We start from the raw sequence: 21,349 nt of genomic DNA on the forward strand, positions 1-21,349 counted from the left end.
CAAATTAACTTAACTGAACAAAAACTCACCATAAAGATTATGTATTAATGAAAACTACAGTACATTAGTACCATTTTAAAAATTAAAAAGGTGAAATGTAATCACGTTAACCTTCTGTTAAGTGATTCAATTTGAGGAAACTGAGGTACAAAAACTCCCCGCCTATAGAGGGAAATTTATTCTAACTATTCCTATGAGTTTCATATCACTCACCATTCAAGAGTGCACGGTGGCAGGTAACACAAACCCTTGCTTCTTTCCTGTCCATGTACATCAGCCTGCTTTTCAGACTACAACAAGCAGCACAGAACACCTGGCCAGACACACATCACAAACACATTTGCTTTGATAAAAACAATCCATACCAAAAAATAAGACATAATAAATGAGACATAATAAAACAATGGAAAGAAACTATATGAATCAGTCATGACTCGTGAACCAGTTCCCAGGACAAGGACATGGTCTAGAACGATCAGTTCTGTCAGATTAAACAATTTTACACCACAGCTACGTTTCATTTTCACTCAGTTCTTTCCAATTGTTCTTTCCAGCCCATGTCTGTGAAAATGTCATCACCGATGCAGCAGTTTATCACCAAGGGAAATTAAGGCATTATTCCAGCAGTCTTGCAGTTATTTTTGAGTGCTGCATCGACAACCATTTCTCCCTAAAGGAATCTGACAGCTTCACAGGTTTAGAGCTGCCCGACAATTACCCATACTTCCTTGAAATTCTGCTCTCTCACTGTACTGCAGCATCCCACTAGCTGACTCAGAACAGCTTGATTCTGGTCGAGGATGTCACATGCAACTACTTTTCCTGAAATCTCACCCTCTTCCGTTGAGGGTCTGTCGCATTTACGGATTAAGAATAGAAGAGGGATATGACAGATAAAACGAATGAAGCTTATGACTAAAAATTGCCTGAAACTCTAGTGGATGCCAGCCTTAAAGTGTTACGGCTATCAAAACACTATATTAAATAGTTACAACATCATGAGATAAAGTAAAAACTAATTGGTCTGCAGGAGGCCAGACAAACTTTTATTCCGCTTGAGCTTCCAACTTGCTAGAAGCCAACATTAAATTGATCTTTAATTTCTGAGGAGTGCTGCTTGCCCATGCAAAACTCACTGCCACAATGCAAGGATGTTGTGGCCTGTTGCCAGTGCTGTGCTATGCGGTTATTAAGGTGTAATGAGAGGTTTTTAAACATGTTGCTATGTGGTTGCTAGGGTATTTTTAGTAGTTACCAAAAATTGCCTGAAACCTAGAAATAGAGCCAAGTTAAAAGAGCCAAAGTTTAGCATAAGCCTGTTTGCTTAAAAAGTAAGATCAAACCACTTCTCAAAAAGCTGCACGATTTAATATACCACAAACGAGTTACTGCTTGTTAGTTAAATACTTGGATTAGGAATTTGAAAAAAAAAACACCACTCAATAATGAACAAAAAAGCTTTACCTTGCCACAAGCCCGACAGTGATGTCTTCTTTTAGTGAAAGTGAACTTGACCTCGCACTTCATGCAAATGGGTGCTTGGGAGTCAGGAACCCAAACAGGAGCCACTTCCCCCAAGGAGCTGAAGGGTTTCTTAGAGAAGGCTCCCTGCTGGCCTGCCTGGAGATCATTGTCTGGACTCTCAGATGGGATGAGTAAGCCTGAAGAGCCATCTCCTTGCTCTCCATTCATTCGAACAACCCCAGACTCGGTTATTCCACAAGATGTCTCAAGGACTCCTGTCATACTCTGTGGCTCCAGGTTCTTGTTCTTGCCAGTAGAGCCAAATTCATTCTTAACTTGGCTCGAGAGAGGCTGGGGAATCTGCAGCTTCAGACTGACAGGCTGTTTTGGGCGGGCACCACCGTAGGGAATGCTGACAGGCTGTAGCCGGCTGTTGTTGAGTTTGCCAGTTCTGCAAGATTCCAGTCCTCGAACTGGATCACAACACTCTTGTTTGCTCTCCTCCATCTCTTTTTCTTCCGTCACAGAGTCCTCCTTTGAAGGGACTGCTGGCTGACTGTGTGCATCTCCATCAAGGTCCACAATCAGACCATTGGACAGGGACTTCTCCGCCCCTGATGATTCAGAGTCTCCGTGAATCCCTTTGTGGTCATTCTCTAGTGTTTTCTCTTTCTCTTCCTGATCTGACGCCCAGGTATTTTTCCCTGTACTTTCATTCTCGACCAGTCCACCATTCTGAAAGACACCCTCATGATTCTCCCTCTCAAAATCCAGTTCTCCGTCACCATTCACTGATTTGTGCAATACTGCTTCCCCTTTCTGGGGATTACTTCCTTCTGGAAATACCAGATTACAGTCCCTCATTCTGACCTCATGGACAGGTGAACCACCTTCAGGCTTGATTGCCTGTATCTTAACACCATTCTTTAAAACAGGTGACCTATTCCCAGGTTCATCATGACCAGCACCACTTCCCTCATCAGTACCATTCCGCTCCATCTTAAGCTCACAAGTGTCCTTAACACTTTGCTGATCTGTAACAGCTTGACTTGTCTCATCTTCATTGGCTAGAAGGACGTCAGACCGGCCGCTATGTCCAGGACTAGCTGGATAGCCGTTTTCCAGCACCACGCTGCTGGAGGCTGGCAAGTCTGCCAACTGCCCATCAGTGCTCACCAGCTTGCCAATGTTGGGCTGGGGCAGAGGGGGACTATGAACATCTGCTGGCCGTTCTTCACTCCTGCCCTCTGGCTGTTGCCCCAGTCCCTGTTTCCCCTCTAACCTGGTGACCTCAGCCAAAGAGGGGCCATCTGACATCTGGGCATCCAGAAGAGGCTTGAAGCTGATAGGGCTGTCCCTTGGGCTGAGGTCAGAGTGGGTCAGTGCTGGATTCAGGGAAAGGAGGTGTGATGGCGGGGCCAGAATCTGAGTCCACTTGGCATCCGAGAGAGTCGGCGTGTCCGTTTCATCTAAAAGGGTGAAAAAAAAAAAAAAAAAAAAGAGCTCATTAGCTTCCTTTTTGAGAAGATTGAAACAAACAGAAGATAAATTGAGAAATGAGGTCAGGCTAGATTGGAAAATGTTGAGGAAGTGGGCCAATCTGGTCATTGCCTTGGGATCCATCTGTCAAACTGACACATCAATGCTTTGGAATGTGGGCAGGCATTCCCTTTCTCTTACATACATCCAAGCGTGATCAAGCAGACACAAACTCACACTGCTCTCCCTCTCTATTCAGCTTTCTTCTGGGGCCGTTTAATAGTTTTAAGTCTCCTTTCACCCCCATTAATCTGTCAAGATTAGTGTCTGAGAGGGGATGTACATTCATTCCACAGTTCAATGGCGTCACTAAGAGGGTGGCTGTGTGTGAGGCAAGTCTGTGTGGCTTTTAATGTTCTTTGTGACAAACAGGACAAAGCAATCAATAAATTCCAAAGTCAATGTTATTTGGCTGTGCACCAGGATCTGTTGTCCACATATCCCAAAATCGTGATCAAAATGATGCTAATTACAATTTCCTGCTATAATTCAAAATGCACATACAACCTTAACCTTGTAAATTACATGTGCTTGACTGTGTGACACCAATTAAACAGTGTTCAGGAAAATCAGGGAGAGGCAGAAGTCCTGAGGGGAAATGCTAATTCAATTGACCCCATTTACACCACAGACTGTTGCCACCAGCACAGCTACCTGCTTGTGCTAGCCATGCTGTGGGCAGCTCGACTCAAGAGACAGTGCCAAACATATGTTCTATTTATATCAGCACCTGTGTTACTCTGCGTTCAGTTCATTGTACTCTAATTCACCTGACCAAGTGGGTTATCTGAAGACATGTAAACGTGCTGAGACTTTTAATATCTTTTGTTCTGTTTTACAGCCTCAGATCATCTCTGACTGTCAGAGCTAGTGCTTTATTCTTTCAAAGTTTTGCAAGTTAGCAGTTCTCTTACCTTCATTCTGTTCAAACTCATCCAGCACCTTGTCCAGGTTAAAGGCCTCAGCCTGGAAGTAATTCTCCATGGGTCAAGAAACTCCACCCTGCCAAGTGATGTGTGAACCTGAAAGGGAAGTTGCCATTTTCATAAGCACATAAATACAATACTTTCCACATGCACAGGAACACAGACTGCTGACAAATTAAAACCTTATAAAAGTACAGTGAACTGTGAAAATCTTCTAGAGTCTGCTTGCAGATCAGAATCAATAAAAAGTAATATATTGTGATGCTTAGGACCAATGTTCCCTCTAAGCTGCGCGTGTACGCGGCTGCGCAGAAAAAATAATTTTCCGCGCAGAGAACAGACATGAAAATCATGTGTGGGGAAATCCATTTGATTGTAGTAGTTTAAATGAGAAACAAATGCAGTGCTCTGGACAACCGCTATAGAGTTATTGTCACTATAGAGTTAGAACCGGTGAATGCAGTTTATAGGTTTCATAGAAAGAGCGATTGAGCGCGTGTGAGCAGGCTGGCCCTGAGCCAAATCAGTCGCGGTAAGAATACTGTCATGTTTGGGGACTAAATACCTCAATACGAGAGGCAACGCAAAACAAAAAGAAATGTGAAATAAAACGTCATATTTTAATGAAAAGTGGTGGAAATAACGGATGATGGGCACAGAATGCTAACATAACACTGAGACATTTACAATCAAAACACCCACCACAGGTGTAGCATCAGTTATATACCTCCGTTTAAATAGATTTTTGTGTGTGGTGGTGGTGTGGGTTTCAGGGATGATTAGATAACTATAAAAGAGTTAACGTTCACTTTTCTTAAAAATATTTAGCTATCAGATCTGTTTAAATGCTTCAGTTTGTTTTCACTTTATAATATATTAAAAGAAATGGAAGCATTTAAACTGATATAATACTGTATATCAGTTTAAATACTTAAATATTAGATTATATTTTATTATATTATAATGTAAGCCTAATAAAAAATTTATCTCAAAAGGGGATTATTTAGGGCTCCTTGCCACAAAAAATCTTGAAACCTCCTGGTATATAAAATCTGGGAAATTCATAAGCAATAAACATGTAATTTTGATGGTTTAACACTGTTTGTTGCTAATAATTGATTGTACAAAAACACATTATGGTTGTTCCAAACAATCATTGTAACTGCTCATATTATATTATTAGAAAGAATTGAACTGTCCTACAGGAGGACAGAAATTATTTTTTAATAGAATTTCTTGGTAAAGACTGGTACAGTTAATACAGCAATGTGAAAAAAATCTCAAGTAACCTAAAATGTGCTTAATTTAGTGACTGAACTGCTTGTTTTCAAACATATTATTTAATATATCACTAAGTTACATCAAGGGTCAAATCAAATAGAAATGGCACATTAAAGTTAAATGTTACAGTTGTATGATAAAACCATTTTTTTTGTATGTGTGTTTACGTTCATTGTACAGGTCTGATATAAAGTATGTTTTTGCTCAGGTGGCCAAAATGTGCACTCAGAGAAAAGGAGGGAGGGTCTAGCTAGCCTCTGTTTTGTTTGACAACACTTCGAACATCAACAGGAAGTTACTCCACCCAGGATCGCTTAGAGCACCTTTAAGTGGTCTAAACGTATTTATTTATATATATCATCTTTGTAGGGGTGGGCAATATGACCAAAATCTTATCACAATAAGAGTAATTTTATTTCACGATAAATATCATGATATAGTTATTTTTGCTTTAAATAAGGTTTTTATATCATTAAAATTTTTATAATAGAATTACAATAGAATAATGTAGAATTTAAATGATAGAAATAGACCTACCTGAAAAACTCCAAGCAGAAAATAAATACTAGCCTACATAAATTGTATAAAGTATCAATGTATCAACGGATGTATCAAAAGTATCAATGGATTTCCAGAAATGCGATCTGAATAGGATTCAAACCACATATGAATGTAGCTCGAAAACAGATTTGTAAAAATCACATTTCATGTAATTTTTTGCCATTCACACTTGCTAAATCTGATCGGATTTCAATCGGATATGTACAAAAATCAGATTTGGACTGACACTCTGAACGCAGCCTATGAGCAGCGGCTTAATGTGCAGTGCACGCATCTCTCTGACAGAGCACGCAAACAGCGAAATGAGTTGTCTTTCACTGCTTATTGCATTTCAACAGTTTAAAATCACTTTTTTCTAAACCGAAACGCTTAAAAACACATGCATTCAGTCTGAATGCAGTGATACAATGTCCTACCTGCCTGCGCACGCTGTTCACGCAGACATCACACGTCATCAGCAAGTTTCATGCTATGCAGAGACAGACGTCAGTCACCGAGCACCGCAACCAAAACAGCAGCCACATTTTACAGTTCCTCCTGAACCAAAACAATGAGCTTATGCTGCGTTTATGGCATAACTACTGTAACTTTGAAGAGACGGAACCAGTGACGTTATACTCTGAGCGGTTTGTGATTCGAATTTATGCATTTCAATGGCAACACTATCAAAGCCAAAATTAATCTGCAGCAGTCAGGTAGTACAGGTCAGTTGTCCTTAAGTTGTTTATGTTCATTGTTATTGTAATGTTAGGTGCTTTGAGAAATTAGATGTCTCTAGTGAAGCCATTTTTTGCTCTCTGCTGTACACGTTCATGTGCTTTGAAGGGCACTCTGAAGGGATGGTGGGATCTTATGCTTTCAAAGCTAGCTCGCTATTGGTAGCCTCTCTGAAAATTGCCTACCCTACCTTTAAGATTTGAATTACCTTTGCCATCACCTTGTACTAACTTAAAGGTATAGCAACAGATTATGGCAAATATTTACCCCTTAAAGATCACTCTCTTTTAGAGACATTTGCATTTTACATTTATTAATTTAGAAGACACTTTTATCCAAAGCTACTTACAAATAAGGAATACAACAATTGATTCATCACAGATCACAAGTCTGAGTTAGTTGCTGTGCACATGAAATAACAGCAGAGTGGAGTGGGTGTATAAAAATGTGTTTCTTGAAAAAAATTAATCTTTATTAAACGTTAATTCGAACCAATCAGTAAACTCAGATCACATACAAGAAATATACATGATTAATAATTTTCACCTGCCCAGAGGTCCTCTTCAGTAACTGCAGGTCAGTCTGCACAAAGGCTCCTGATAGAGCCCTTGTCTCATCCAGTCTCACACACATTGGACAGCCAAACCTGAAACAGAACAGGATGATAAGATTTCACTAAAGACATACAAACTCAACTGGTTTGAATTATCCCTGTCATGTCTGATTCGGCCTTATGCTAAATTGATGCCTCATGTTAATACCCTTAAGGTCCAAATAAAACCAAAATCTTCCAGTTAACCTGCTATCATTAAAATTTGAGCAATTCCACTTCCGGTAACTTGCTGAGCTTTGAAGATGGACAAAGTTGTGGCTGCCTCTGTTACATTGGAGAATAGGTTGTCACTGCCAAAGTGGGTAACGGTGAAGGCCGGTCTCACATAAGAATGAGTGTGCTGCAGAGGGTTCTGAAAGTAGCAGACTAGACACATTTTATGCTTAGTTAAAAATGCATGCTTTGCCACACTGTCAGCACAAAGCTAAGACGACAGGGAAGAGGGGAATAAGAAACACAGTCATGCAAACCGCTTAAGTGAGGTTGGGGAACAGGACCCCTGATTATGCATTTGCTCTCTTTTCCGCTGTGTGTTAGAATTAACATCTGATATCACTTTAGACCAGAAAACATTATTAAAGAAAATGGTAATAAAGAGGGAATTAACTATAAAAGAAAGAAAAAAATACACTATACAACAATTCTTTTGACTACAAGCACTAGTTAAAGGTTCCCTAGAATCAAAAATTGAATTTATCTTGGCATAGTTAAATAACAAGAGTTCAGTACATGGAAAAGACATACATTGAGTTTCAAACTCCATTGCTTCCTCCTTATATAAATCTCATTTGTTTAAAAGACCTCCAGAAAACAGGCGAATCTCAACATAACACCGACTGTTACGTAACAGTCAAGATCATTAATATGTACGCCCCCAATATTTGCATATGCCAGCCCATGGTCAAAGCATCAGACAAGCCAGTATTAACATCTGGAGCTGCACAGCTGAATCATCAGACTAGGTAAGCAAGCAAAGACAATAGCAAAAAATGGCAGATGGAGCAATAATAACTGACATGATCCATGATATCATGATATTTTTAGTGATGTAAATCACTAAAATTGTCTTTCTAAATGTTTAGTTAGCATGTTGCTAATGTACTGTTAAATGTGGTTAAAGTTACCATCGTTTATTACTGTATTCGCGGAGACAAGAGAGTCGTCGCTATTTTCATTTTTAAACACTTGCAGTCTGTATAATGCATAAACACAACTTCATTCTTTATAAATCTCTCCAACAGTGTATAATGTTAGCTTTAGCCACGGAGCACTATCAAACTCATTCAGAATCAAATGTAAACATCCAAATAAATACTATACTCACATGATCTGATCCATGCACGCAGCATGCATGACGAACATCTTGTAAAGATCCATTTGAGGGTTATATTAGCTGTGTGAACTTTGTAAATGCACTGTATAACTGCACTTATAGTCGAGAGTTCGGGGGGAGGGAGTGTGAGATTTAAAGGGGCCGCAGCATGAATTGGTGCATAGTTAATGATGCCCCAAAATAGCCAGTTAAAAAAATTAATTAAAAAAAATCTATGGGGTATTTTGACCTGAAACTTCACAGACACATTCAGGGGACACCTTAGACTTATATTACATCTTTTGAAAAGACGTTCTACGGCACCTTTAAGGTCCTTGAATATGACTGACTGAATGTGCAGATGCACTCTCCTACAAAATCCTCCCAATCATTCTAGAATTAGTTTTTTCCAATTACAACTATTCAAATCAACTGCTGAAATTGTTATATATATATATATATATATATATATATATATATATATATATATATATATATATATATATATATATATATATATATATATATATATATATAGACCTGAAGCACAGATCCTTTATACGGTTACACTGTTAACATTCCTTTATAGGGATGGGCAATATATCGCATGCGATTCTCACGCGCATTTCGTCAGTAAAGCCGGTTCCCTGATTACCGCTAAATCGCCATCACCTGCTTTCAAATGGAGTGCCATTTAACAGACAGAGCCGTAGATCACTGATAAGCCACGCAAATATCGCGTTCATTATCGAAGGCGATTCATCTGCGATATGAATGTGATATTGCGATATATTGCCCATCCCTATTCCTTTACACTGTTAACATTCACTTAATCATAACTGTCTGTGTTTACCTGAATTCTCACCAAGACCTGCATTTTGACATTATTTTGTGTGTATTTGGTGTTTAAGCGCAGTAAGCAGCGAAAAAGACTCAATTTAGCACTGAGGCGGCTTTATGTGCGTGCACTTCGAGTGTAAGCACAAAATCTAAGTGAATGAGTAAAATTAAGCCAAATACGCACAATCCAATGTGAAACAAACAACCGGAGCAAAACCAGTGAGTGAGGGGAGGCGGGTTTGTGTGTCAACTCGCTGTCGGAGAGATGAAAGAGCAAAAGTGCAGCTGCTATTGTGTATCTATTCATCAAAAAAATAAGTATTGGAAGCATTTCAGATATTTCCGGATTGATTTCTTTTGAAAAAAAAAAAAATCAATATTTTTGACAACACTACATTTCACTTAGTTTATTAATTCAGATGCCTTTTTAAAAGACTACAATTGAAAATGTGTATATGTAAAATTCAACCCGCCGAAAGAGGCTAGTAAGAGTGACTGCGTTACACACTGCTGAAATCCACACTCATTTGGCGGGTTGGCGGGTGTTAATGTCAAACCCTGTATATAGCAGGAAAAACAAAATATCGCAATGTCAGTTTTTTCCAGTATCATGCAACCCTAATTCTTGCTCATATAATATTGCTTAATTATGGCCAAAAAAAAGGTCAGAAGAATGGCTCATAGGTGGTTCTGATCATAAAGATTACATCTATCCTACATCTGACATCACTATCACACAAGTAGAATGAAGGGCCACAACTAAATCTCATGGCTGAAAAATAGCAATTATCACTTTGAAAAAATACCAACTGTCCAGCTATGAGCTGATGGAAGCAACTGTTGCACAAAGGCTCCTGATCTAACAAAGTAAGGTTGAGTGAGGATGTGAACGGTTACGGAGTTTACAATCACATTCTGTTTATACTGTACCAAAAAATCAAGTTCACTGCCAACATGAATGTCTTGTGGGACTGTCCCTGTAATTAGAGTGTTGGGAGGCGCTTTGCCATTTATTAGCTACATGATCACATGTTACAAGAAAATATTTGTTTTCTTAGTATAAAAAAAAAAACATGATCTGTTCAATTGTGTTACTTTAGGAGAACCTTTCAATTTTATATATTTTGGGACATGTACAAACTTGCAAGATATCACACAATATTTTAAACTCTTCGCATCAGGAGTAAAATCCCCAAAGCCTCAACAGCCAACTGAATGGGTTGTGATTACAAATGCAAGTCTTTAATTACGATACACAATCGTTGCTATAGATGACTGGCAGCGCAGCAACAAACCCATAAAGTTTCCATTAAACTGCACTGTGACTCCACCCAATCTGAAAATACAAAAAGCTTTGTTTTCACACAGCTAACTGTCGAAGTACAAGGAGCACTGAATAATCCACTATAGACTTATGTATAGTGCATAGTTAAACTTTGCTTGTTTAAATTGCTTTTTAAAGCAACTATAAACACAAAATGTTTAGGAGACAAGCTGGTTGGGACTAGTGAAACCAGGGACCATGCCTGATTAAGATTTAATTACTTTGTAGATTCTCTGAATAATACATGCACAGTCAGTTTCAACAAAGGTGCTGTATTTTTATACCTGTAAACCTATGAGTAATACGGTTTAACATCCAGACATTTGAAAGCAATTTGTAATCCTTTTGGGATTGCCAAGAAGTGGAAAATTTGAGGAATATGTGGCTCCACTGAACTAACGTATTCATTTATACCAGAGGTAAACATTGTGTTTTTGTAAACAGGTAGAGGTTCACATCACAAATAAGGAGTGACAGGCAAACAAAATATAGTGACTGTGTGTAATCATATAATCACCTCATTTTATTTCAGTCAATGTGTTGTTACATAACAAACCTGTTGGGAAAGAGACACAACATATGCCACACCTTCTTAGTTTTGTAGATCTGCTATAAAAAAATAAAATTAAAAAAAAACATTGCTATTCATGTCTTATGGCTTTTTCTTAATGTTCCTGACTTAATCCTATAAAGCCTGACATATGAAATAATAGTAAGAAAAATTATTGAAGAATTATTGAGAAAAGTTATTTAAACTTTAGATAAAATATTTTTTTAAATCCATTAAAAAATTGCATACGAGTTTTATTTTTTGTATAATTTTTTTATACTTCTGGCATTTGTGGCTCATATAGTAGAGATGCATGATTCTAAATAAATTGAGAACCACAATTTTTTTTTTTTTTTTACAGAGATCACGATTCTCCCATGATTCTGAATAAACAACTAAACAAAATAACATAATTTACTTAAAGTTCTGACAGAATGTTATTTGCTGCAGCCAAAAAAAAAAAAACAATAATTCATTTGAATTACTTAAAGGTGCCATCGAATTGAAAATTGAATTTACCTCAGCATAGTTGAATAACAAGAGTTCAGTACATGGAAATGACATACAGTGAGTCTCGAACTCCATTGTTTCCTCCTTCTTATGTAAATCTCATTTGTTTAAAAGACCGAAGAACAGGCAAATCTCAACATAACACCGACTGTTACGTAACAGTCGGGGTGTACGCCCCCAATATTTGCATATGCCAGCCCATGATCGAGGCATTAGACAAGGGCAGGACGTCTGGATCTGTGCACAGCTGAATCATCGGACTAGGTAAGCAAGCAAGGACAACAGCGAAAAATGGCAGATGGAGCGATAATAACTGACATGATCCATGATAACATGATATTTTAGTGATATTTGTAAATTGTCTTTCTAAATGTTTCGTTAGCATGTTGCTAATGTACTGTTAAATGTGGTTAAAGTTACCATCGTTTATTACTGTATTCACGGAGACAAGAGCCATCGCTATTTTCATTTTTAAACACTTGCAGTCTGTATAATGCATAAACACAACTTCATTCTTTATAAATCTCTCCAACAGTGTGTAATGTTAGCTTTAGCCACAGAGCATAGCCTCAAACTCACACAGAATCAAACGTAACCATCGAAATAAATACTTTACTCACATAATTCGAAGCATGCATACAGCATGCATGACGAACATCTTGTAAAGATCCATTTGAGGGTTATATTAGCTGTGTGAACTTTGTAAATGCACTGTATTATAGTCGAGAGCTCATGGGGCAGAGGGAGCGCATCTCTTAAAGGGGCCGTTCTGAAAAATCAGTGCATAGTTAATGATGCCCTAAAATAGGCAGTTAAAAAAATTTATTAAAAAAAATCTATGGGGTATTTTGAGCTGAAACTTCACAGACACATTCAGGGGGACACCTAGGACTTATATTACATCTTGTAAAAAAACAATCTAGGGCACCTTTAAAGATTAGCTAAACATGCCGCTCTATCATATAGTATGATATAGTAGGAACATGGAGCTCTCACTTGAAGAGGACCACGTGTACCATGACCTGAAGAGGGAGGTTTCTTTAGAATTATACTAATGCCCTGTGCCAAAATGACAGACTTCATAATGCACTTACGCTCTTGTGGGCTTACAATGGCTGCCGCGTGTGCATGATTATTAAGACCACGAGACCGTAGGGTGTTCCATTTGTCATTTTAAACTTCTGGAATCTGACACTTAAGGTCAGGAATCGGATACTTGTTATAAAATTAAATAAAATTGTATAAGTAAAAAATAAAAATGTAAATTCCTGTGTGTGCATTTTAATGTGGTTTTAAACCATTCAAGCGCAAGAAGACGCAAAAGAAAACTCAATTCGGCACTTGCACGCTGTTTTCTGTGCAGGGCACATCCAGAGCATGTGCACAAAAAGACACCTCTCATATAGTGCACGAATACTGTACTGAGTTCTCTTTCACATCTTCTTCAATAATGTCAAAATATCCTCATAAACAGTCGGTTATGTCTTAAGTGAACGTACACAGTTGAGAAAGAAAACGCACGTGTAACAGTATTTTGGATCCGTGCATAGGTCTAAGTGACAGCCGGCTAATAAACCCGCTGTTGTCTGTGTCATTTAATGTTAATCAAAGAATAAAAGAAAGAAAATCACTCACTGATCTTGACTGAATATTGGCTGGGATATGGCTGGGCGATAAAACGATAATAATTATCGCGATATAATTTTCCTCGATAAAACTATAACAAAAGTATAATAAATGTTCGATATAAAGTTTATGTGGCAAAAGCGGAATGAAACAACACTACTCGTTTGAACACGGACCGTTTATCCACTCTGTTCAAACGGCAGCAACACAAGAGCTTATTATAGCAGATGCATTTACTCGCTGATCGGTCTAGATCATGTGACCACTAAACAGCGCTGTGAGATCCAGTAAGAAGCATTTGAATCCAACTAAGAATACGAATGTCTTAATGATTAAAACTAGTTTAAACCAGATGAAACACCACTGACAAACACAAGAAACACTGTGCCATGAGTGACCCAGTTAGACTTTTCAATCTACAAATCAACACCATTTATGGATTTACTACAGGAACACTAACATTGTACAACCGCCCACCGGGAAAACTCCCAATGCTTCAGACAGCCAGTCCACCCCTGATCTGCACCATGGTTTTGTGGCAGAAATGTGGTATATTCAAATCAAATTTTATTATATTATAAATGTAGACATGTATTAAAGGAGTAGTGGAATAATATAATGTATTTTTACATTAAGTATTATTTCTTATTAAGCTATAGCATTTGTTTCTATAGTAAAAACGTATTTAGGCTACTGTTTTTTAATAAATACCATAGAAACTATATAGAACTATAACTATACTAGTAAGATGCTATATGCGTCCATGGTTTTACCTATGATTATCATGATCTAAAAGGTATGATACTATGGATGACCAATGGTTCATTTAAATAAAAGTAGAGTCCTAACTGAAAGTCAGAATATTTGAATTTTACCCTATGTTGTTTCAGTTTTTATGTTACTGTTTTTGTTAATAAACAAATTTACATCTACATCCCAATGCAAGCTACTGCTACTGTCAACACAAGCTATGTCAAATGTGAATTTCTGAGACAAAACACATAATGTTATTAATATTGCAGCCTGCACTGCAAACTGTGTCGAAGATACACATCATCAAAGTCAGGCAACACAAACTATCATATGTTAGAAGAACGTGCAGAAACTAAGACATTCATTTTTCTATTAGGATATTTCTTTTGTTAAGGAAAAAAAAGTTAATTCATGCATATTTTGATGTAGAAAAATATTTTATTATAATATTCTACCTCAGATTTGTGAGATGTTCACCTTTTTAGCAAGTGTTTGTCATGTTCTGACAAAAAAAGCAGTTTAAAACCACAATTAACTGTCTGGTTCATACAACTTTCACTCAGGAGCAAAAAGCATTTGCCTTTAAAGTTTTTGACATTTATCGTGATAATTATTAATATTTATAATTGATTTTAATTTCTTAACTTTGTTCAGTTGTATTTATTTGTGCTATTGCTGATTTTCTTATTTGTTCTTATTGTTTTACTGGCTGTATACTTTTCTTTAATAATGTTTGAAATTTATATTAGTTAGTTGTTATTTAGGTTACTGGTTTTTGTTCATGGTATTCAGCTACAACAGAATGCTTTGCAAAAAGACACAGAACAAATATGTATGATATCAAAATGTTTGTTTGTTTAATTAATTTTTTTTTTTTTTTTTTTTTATTGGAATCAGAATCGCTAAAATTAAAACAATACCCAAAACTACTCACAACCTGTCTGCGGTCGATATGTGCCCTTGATCTGCACTTATGTCGACCAAGCCTAAAAGGTAGTATTTTACTTGCCACAAAAGTATGAACAATCAGAGGGCAAAAGGCTTGTTTTCAACAGGTTTTTCAGCAATGTTTGGACTTATGTTAAGAATTTAGAGGCCTTAGAAATTCACATCTCAAATATGATACTGTAGGCTTCATAGGGTTAAACATGTAATATATAACCACATTCCTACAATGGCTTCATGTGATCATTATCGGCACTCCCTGTATTCACAAGAAAAACTATCCTCACATGCAAACGCCTAAATTTTAATAATGTCATGTGACCAGTTCAGTTTGGACTTAACTTTTGCAAGAGTCTGGAATGTTGAGATATTTCATTGTACATTTTATTTTAATAGTCTTTCTTCCTGTTATTGTTCATTTTGCAAAGCATCTTTCTGCAGCACACTGTGCCGCTAAGACTGTTGACGGGAAGCTCAGTTTGATTGCTTCCGCACTCCAGGAATGCTTTCGCTGTCACTTTCTTGCTACTGCCTGGATAAACTTTAAGGCCTGCTGTGGCATTTCACCCGTGCTTTGCATATAAGTCATCCTGAACATAAAGCCACATAAAGTAAAGAAAAAAACAGTGATGCTCCAAAAGCTAGGTAGAACTAGAGCTCACAGCTGCCATAGTGTCTCTCGCAATTTGAACATCACAGTAAACATTTCTATTACAAGATTTTACTTTCATCTACTCTCATAGAAGAATGAAAATAGCAAAAGGAACTAGCCTTTGTTCCAGCATCAGTGTCATATTTAAAAGAAAGAGCATTAGAAGCAGCTCAGATGTCTTGGACAGCAGGGCCAACCTCAGAGAAATCTGTTGCTGAAGGAAGCAAGAATCTGTCAACCTGTCACTGGGTTCACTGGATTAAAAAAGCTTCCACTGCATCATTTCCTCTTTTCCCAAATGAATCTCAAACAAGTGCATTAAATCACACATTAGAAAGCTGAATGAGTAACTTTAACTTCTGCATTTCAAGTGTTGATTCACTCTGACAAACAAGTACCAAACCCTTGATGACTATATACTCACGCCCTACCACGAAAAATCTAGTCAAATCTCCATATAAACATTTTTAATATATTTTTTGTAATGCAACTGGCATTTAAATAATAATAATAATAATAATAAAATGAATATAATGGGTTCTTGACAGTTGGTCATGCTAAACTATATTCCCAACTGCATCCCAAGCTTTCAATGAACCTTGTGGTTGATTACTACAAAAAGTTAGCACTTCATAAAAACTTTTTAATATTTTAACTGCTCACCAGTTTAGTGTTATATATTCAGTATCAGTATCTTGTATTAGGAGCATATTCAAAAGTTACATGTTTAACAGTTTGTTGAAGTTCATTCTGCAGTCTTTAAAGACGCTATTACCGTTAGCTAACTAACATTAGCCTGTCAAACAACCCGCTCTACTGCATGTTTACTAACCTGATTAACGTTACCAGCTATTTTTACACGCTCCACAAGCAGTCAGAGGCTAATCTTAGTGATTTAAATGTGAACACACAAGATAAAAATGTGCGAGCCTAAATTAATCTTTGGCAAAAAAGAAGAAAAAGGTCAGTTTACCGCTCGCAAATGATCCGTCTTCAATCTCTTAAGCAGCATTAAATGCTGCATTTGTTGTGTTTCTATAGTAAACACATCACAGATGTCATAAGCGAATAACAGTTTGTGGGTTAATCGTTTACTCACCGGTGGAATCCCCATCATCATCATCATCATCATCATTATTACCATCATCTTCACGCACGATTCAGCCATGTAACTCCCCGGGTAAAATCCAACACACTTCGCGTCATATAAGCTAGCGATAATGTCTTTGACATCTGCAGGATATCTCCAGGAGCAGCTAGGCCATTTTCCAGAGCTCCACAGAAGTGTAGGAAGAAGTAGTTTGCGCGATAGCTCCCGTATATCCCTCCCCCAAACGTTTAATGGAGAGAAGGTTACTACGAACTGCAGCAAGGGTTGGACATTTTGGCTCAAGCTACGCTGAAGTGGCATGAGATTCCCACGCTAGCGACTTAGTTGAGCCAATATGGCGTCTGTTTCGTAACCTTGTGTGGTAAGCGTTTCACAGCGGGTGACACCACCGTGCCTCTGGATCCAGAGGAAACATTACCGCGGGGCGGCACCCGAGTCCGCGTGACGTCATTACAATGCAACACTATCATCTTTAGGGATCAAATTCTTCTTTTGTAGTACTGTATGCATAAATGTTTAATACTTGCATTTGTACGAACGTCTATCTCGGATTAGATTCACATTGGCATTTTGGCAATAAGGAATAAACATCTTGTTACAGAGCTTGTGAAACTGACTTTAGATTCAGTTTCATTCATTGTAATCATATATTTCTGAATCAGTATATGCTGCAAACATGTCTCTATAGTTAAAATTCCAGAATTTTTGGCATTCCTGAACTTTTCATCGTCTTTTGCGATTGTGGTTTATTTTATTTTATTGTCCCGGTGTGTTTTTGTATTGTATTAAACTTTTAGAGATGTTTGAATTAGTTATTTACATTTTTAAATACTTTTGATAAATTGTAAAGAAATTGCACTTGCAGTTATTTTACTACTGCAGTGCCACCATTTGTTTATTCATAAGGATTCCAGTTTATTAATATTCAAACATGTGGGCTCAAGCATTTTGTTCTCAAAGGGATGTTTATATGAACCTAGATATGGGCCTTTTAAAGAGTCTCTTAAACATGGGCCTGTAGCACAAAGTGGGATTATTATCAGCAACGGTATTTGCTTTATACAAAAGTGAATCTAATAAATAAATACAAATATTAAACGTGACAGCAATGTCAACAGAAAACAATGTATCTTTGTGGTGAAGAAATACATCTCTACCCTAAGAAAATCCTACTGTGATGATGTGGAAGGCTTGGCTCATGGATATTATAATAGGCTATTATAATAATTATAATTAGATTAAGTGATTGGACGCTCCAGGATGGTTACCAAGCAACATCAACATGAAACGATTAATATTCATGAGCTATTAACATTTGTTTCATTTCCCCTAGAGTTTCACTCTCGACAAGTGCGCCACCTAGTGTTCATTGTGATAAGCTGCATACTGCATAAGATTTTTCAGTCAAATGTATAAGCATATATTTATGCGCAATATTCAAGCCTTTCATACTATTTTTTTAATCATTTTTACATTCTTAACTCATTAAAATCGTTTTAATGCCGTTTCGTTACGGAGTATGTGTGCAATCTAGTCACTTGGTGGCGCTATAACCTTCTACATCGGACTGCCATGGTAGGCTTGCCCTGCTGCAACAACATTATGTATGATGATGTGTGATGATAACTGATGAGGTGTCCATAAAGTTTAAATATGAAAGAAATACATTGTCCTCATCATAGAAGTCCAGAATCTGAGAAGCCAGTAAACAATCTTCTGGAAATTCAATGCTGTAAACTAAACTGCATAGAGGTGGGTTGTATTACTAATAGCCGCCCAGACATAAATGTCAGGAGTCAAGTGATTCACAAGAGCTTCAATATTAAAATAAGAACTTGGTCTCATAGACTCAAAATGAAAACAGCAATTAAAATGATATTAATCTACATAATTATTCAGTTCCCTTTCAACTAATAAAAATGAACGCAAGCAAACAAAGTTTGCCTTCATATGAGCAGGCTTTCAAGAGCCATGTTCAACACTCTGATTAAGTGTTGGAGGTAAATACCTATATACTTGATGAAAAAGCCTTAGAGATGTAGCTCCAGCTGCTAGTGGGACTGAAGAAGAGGATGAGCAGAAGGAAAAGCAGCATGAATACAACACTGACAGATGCAGAGATGGCATTTATCAGATACATCATGTTCAGCACATAGATTTATAAGGTTACATTACCTTATTATGTTACTACATTTGAAAGTATATATATAGTTTATTATTATATAGTTCAATTATTATTAATATATATATATATATATATATATATATATATATATATATATATATATATATATATATATATATATATATATATATATATATATATATATATATATAAATATATGTGTATGTATGTATGTATGTATAAATACATATAGGCTATATAAACTTCCAAATGTAGTTAGTAACGTAGTAACGTGGTAACGTAATTGGACATAGAATTATACATTATATGAATATAAATGTATTGGATTACACAAATATACCCTGACTTTACTTTATTTACTTTTTAGATTACTTGGTCAAGGTGTTTATCTGAAAAAAAAAAAAAAAAAAGATGCACAAAAGGCTGACTATCTGTATCTACAGGTTTTATTATACAGTGGGAAAAGCATGCATTGACATTTAATAATATTTCATTAGTTATATTTTTTTATTTCAAGTTCTTTTTCTTTATTACTATTATTAATAAAGAAAATTATTAATAAATGTACAGTGAAATATCTCAACATTCCAGAGTCTTGCAAAAGTTAAGTCCAAACTGAACTGGTCACATGACATTATTAAAATTTAGGCGTTTGCATGTGAGGATAGTTTTTCTTGTGAATACAGGGAGTGCCAATAATGATCACATGAAGCCATTGTAGGAATGTTGTTATATATTACATGTTTAATCCTATGAAGCCAAAGTATCATATTTGAAATGTGAATTTCTAAATGTTTTAAAAATGACTCCTACGCAATATGCTTACAAAATCTTTTTAAAAAAATTGTAATAATCTGTGAATTAAGGGTGAAGCTAGCAATTTTCCTATGCCAGACATCACTTTTGGCCACTTCTGTAGATCATGAAATGCATTAAACATTACAGGGTTTCCCAAACCTGAGTTTGTGAAAGTGCTGCAGATATATAAATAAATAAAATAAAAACAGTCCAAATAAAACACTTGAACAGTAAAAATCGAGATACATTATTTGTTTACCTACTTGTCAACATGACCATTAACTGGCACCAGAGAATCGTGAACATGCAAATGCATTATTAAAATTATTGAAATATCAGCTTAAAATATCAGGGGGGGATTCAAGTAAAAAATTTTAGGTCAAAGGGGTTTGGCTGACTAAAAAGGACCTGCACTGCATGAACAAACATTAATAAACATTATTAATGGCCAAAGTCTCCCAGGATTGAAATATGATGTCCAGACTTCCAGAATCAATAATTAGTGAAGGTCACATGGTTATGATGAAGACAGTATTCACAGCTTCACATCGGCAGTGTTTAGTAATTATTCATCTCATACATGGTGTAAGGAAAGGCACGTTTATTTATATAGCACATTTCGGTAATTCAAAGTGCTTTACATAGAAAAGGAATTAAAATAATCATAAAATAATTACAACATATACATAAGAAATAAAAAATATTATGCAAGAGTCAGAGAGCTTCAGTTCTTGAGACACATGCAACTCCCAGCTTCAGTAGCCCCTCAATGCAGAACACTCGAGATCTAAGGGGCGGAGACAGGTAGGTTAAGGGTAACCAGATCCAGGGGGTGGAGACGGGTAGGTTTAGATTCAGGGGGTGGAGACGGGTAGGTTTAGGGATATGTGAAGTCGGAGGGGTTGGATCTAGATCTAGATCCAACCCTGCCCCCTGGATCTTGTGTTCTGTAGTGAGGACCATCTCATTTGAGTTCTCATAGAATAATATAAAGACCTACAGTACCTACAATCATTGTCACCAGATGCATCTGAACCTGACCAGGGCTGCTAAGTGCATATTCAGCAAAATTAGATCCCAATGCTATAACAAACAAAGGTAAAAAATCAAACAATGCTGAGATTTGTTTTTCCTCTTTAGATGTGTGCTGCTACTGTCCAGATGGTGAGACTTTCTCAAAACAATACAGTAAAACAGTAATATTTTGAAATGGTTACAATTTAACTGATTTCTTTTTTAATATAGTTTTAAAAAATATGATTTATTTCTGTGATGCAAAGCTTCATTTTTAGCATCTTTACTCCAATCTTCAGTGTCACATGATCCTTCAGAAAGCAGAGTTGTCAAAAGTACTGACTTTTTTAAAATGAAATTACCGAAATTTTAAAAATGTGATGCTTTGAGCGCTGTTGAGTGGATTCGTAAACACCTCTGATTGGCTACTGTGTTCACGCGCTCATCAGATATGTCTGTGATTAGCTTCAATGATTGGCGCGTGAACAAAATGGCCTGTCGGGGGTGTTTACGAATCCACTCAACAGCGCTCAAAGCGTAACATTTTTAAAAATTTCAGTACTGACTTGGTACCAAAGTCGGTACTTTTGACAACTCTATCAGAAAGCATTCTAATATGCTGATTTGCTGCTGAAGAAACATTTCTTATTATCATCAGTGTTGAAAA

General features: G+C 36.7%; 1 protein-coding gene across 3 annotated transcripts in view; it reads right to left on the reverse strand.

Annotated features, from left to right (window-relative positions):
• The window catches only part of zfyve9a (zinc finger, FYVE domain containing 9a), a 33,126-nt gene extending 16,001 nt beyond the window's left edge, over nucleotides 1-17,125 (reverse strand). Inside the window, exons 1-5 of one of the 3 annotated variants that reach the window (XM_048162233.1) lie at nucleotides 16,713-17,125; nucleotides 7,035-7,134; nucleotides 3,918-4,025; nucleotides 1,465-2,933; nucleotides 214-313 (exon numbers count right to left, since the gene is read on the reverse strand). In XM_048162233.1, the coding sequence (XP_048018190.1) occupies nucleotides 214-313; nucleotides 1,465-2,933; nucleotides 3,918-3,987 (1,639 nt within the window). In that variant the 5' untranslated portion in view covers nucleotides 3,988-4,025; nucleotides 7,035-7,134; nucleotides 16,713-17,125. The other 2 variants (XM_048162231.1, XM_048162232.1) reach the window with 2 other exon arrangements.
• Nucleotides 17,126-21,349: the final 4,224 nt, after the last annotated feature.

The sequence above is a fragment of the Megalobrama amblycephala genome, linkage group LG17 (genome assembly GCF_018812025.1).
Source record: "Megalobrama amblycephala isolate DHTTF-2021 linkage group LG17, ASM1881202v1, whole genome shotgun sequence".
Lineage (NCBI taxonomy): Eukaryota > Metazoa > Chordata > Actinopteri > Cypriniformes > Xenocyprididae > Megalobrama > Megalobrama amblycephala.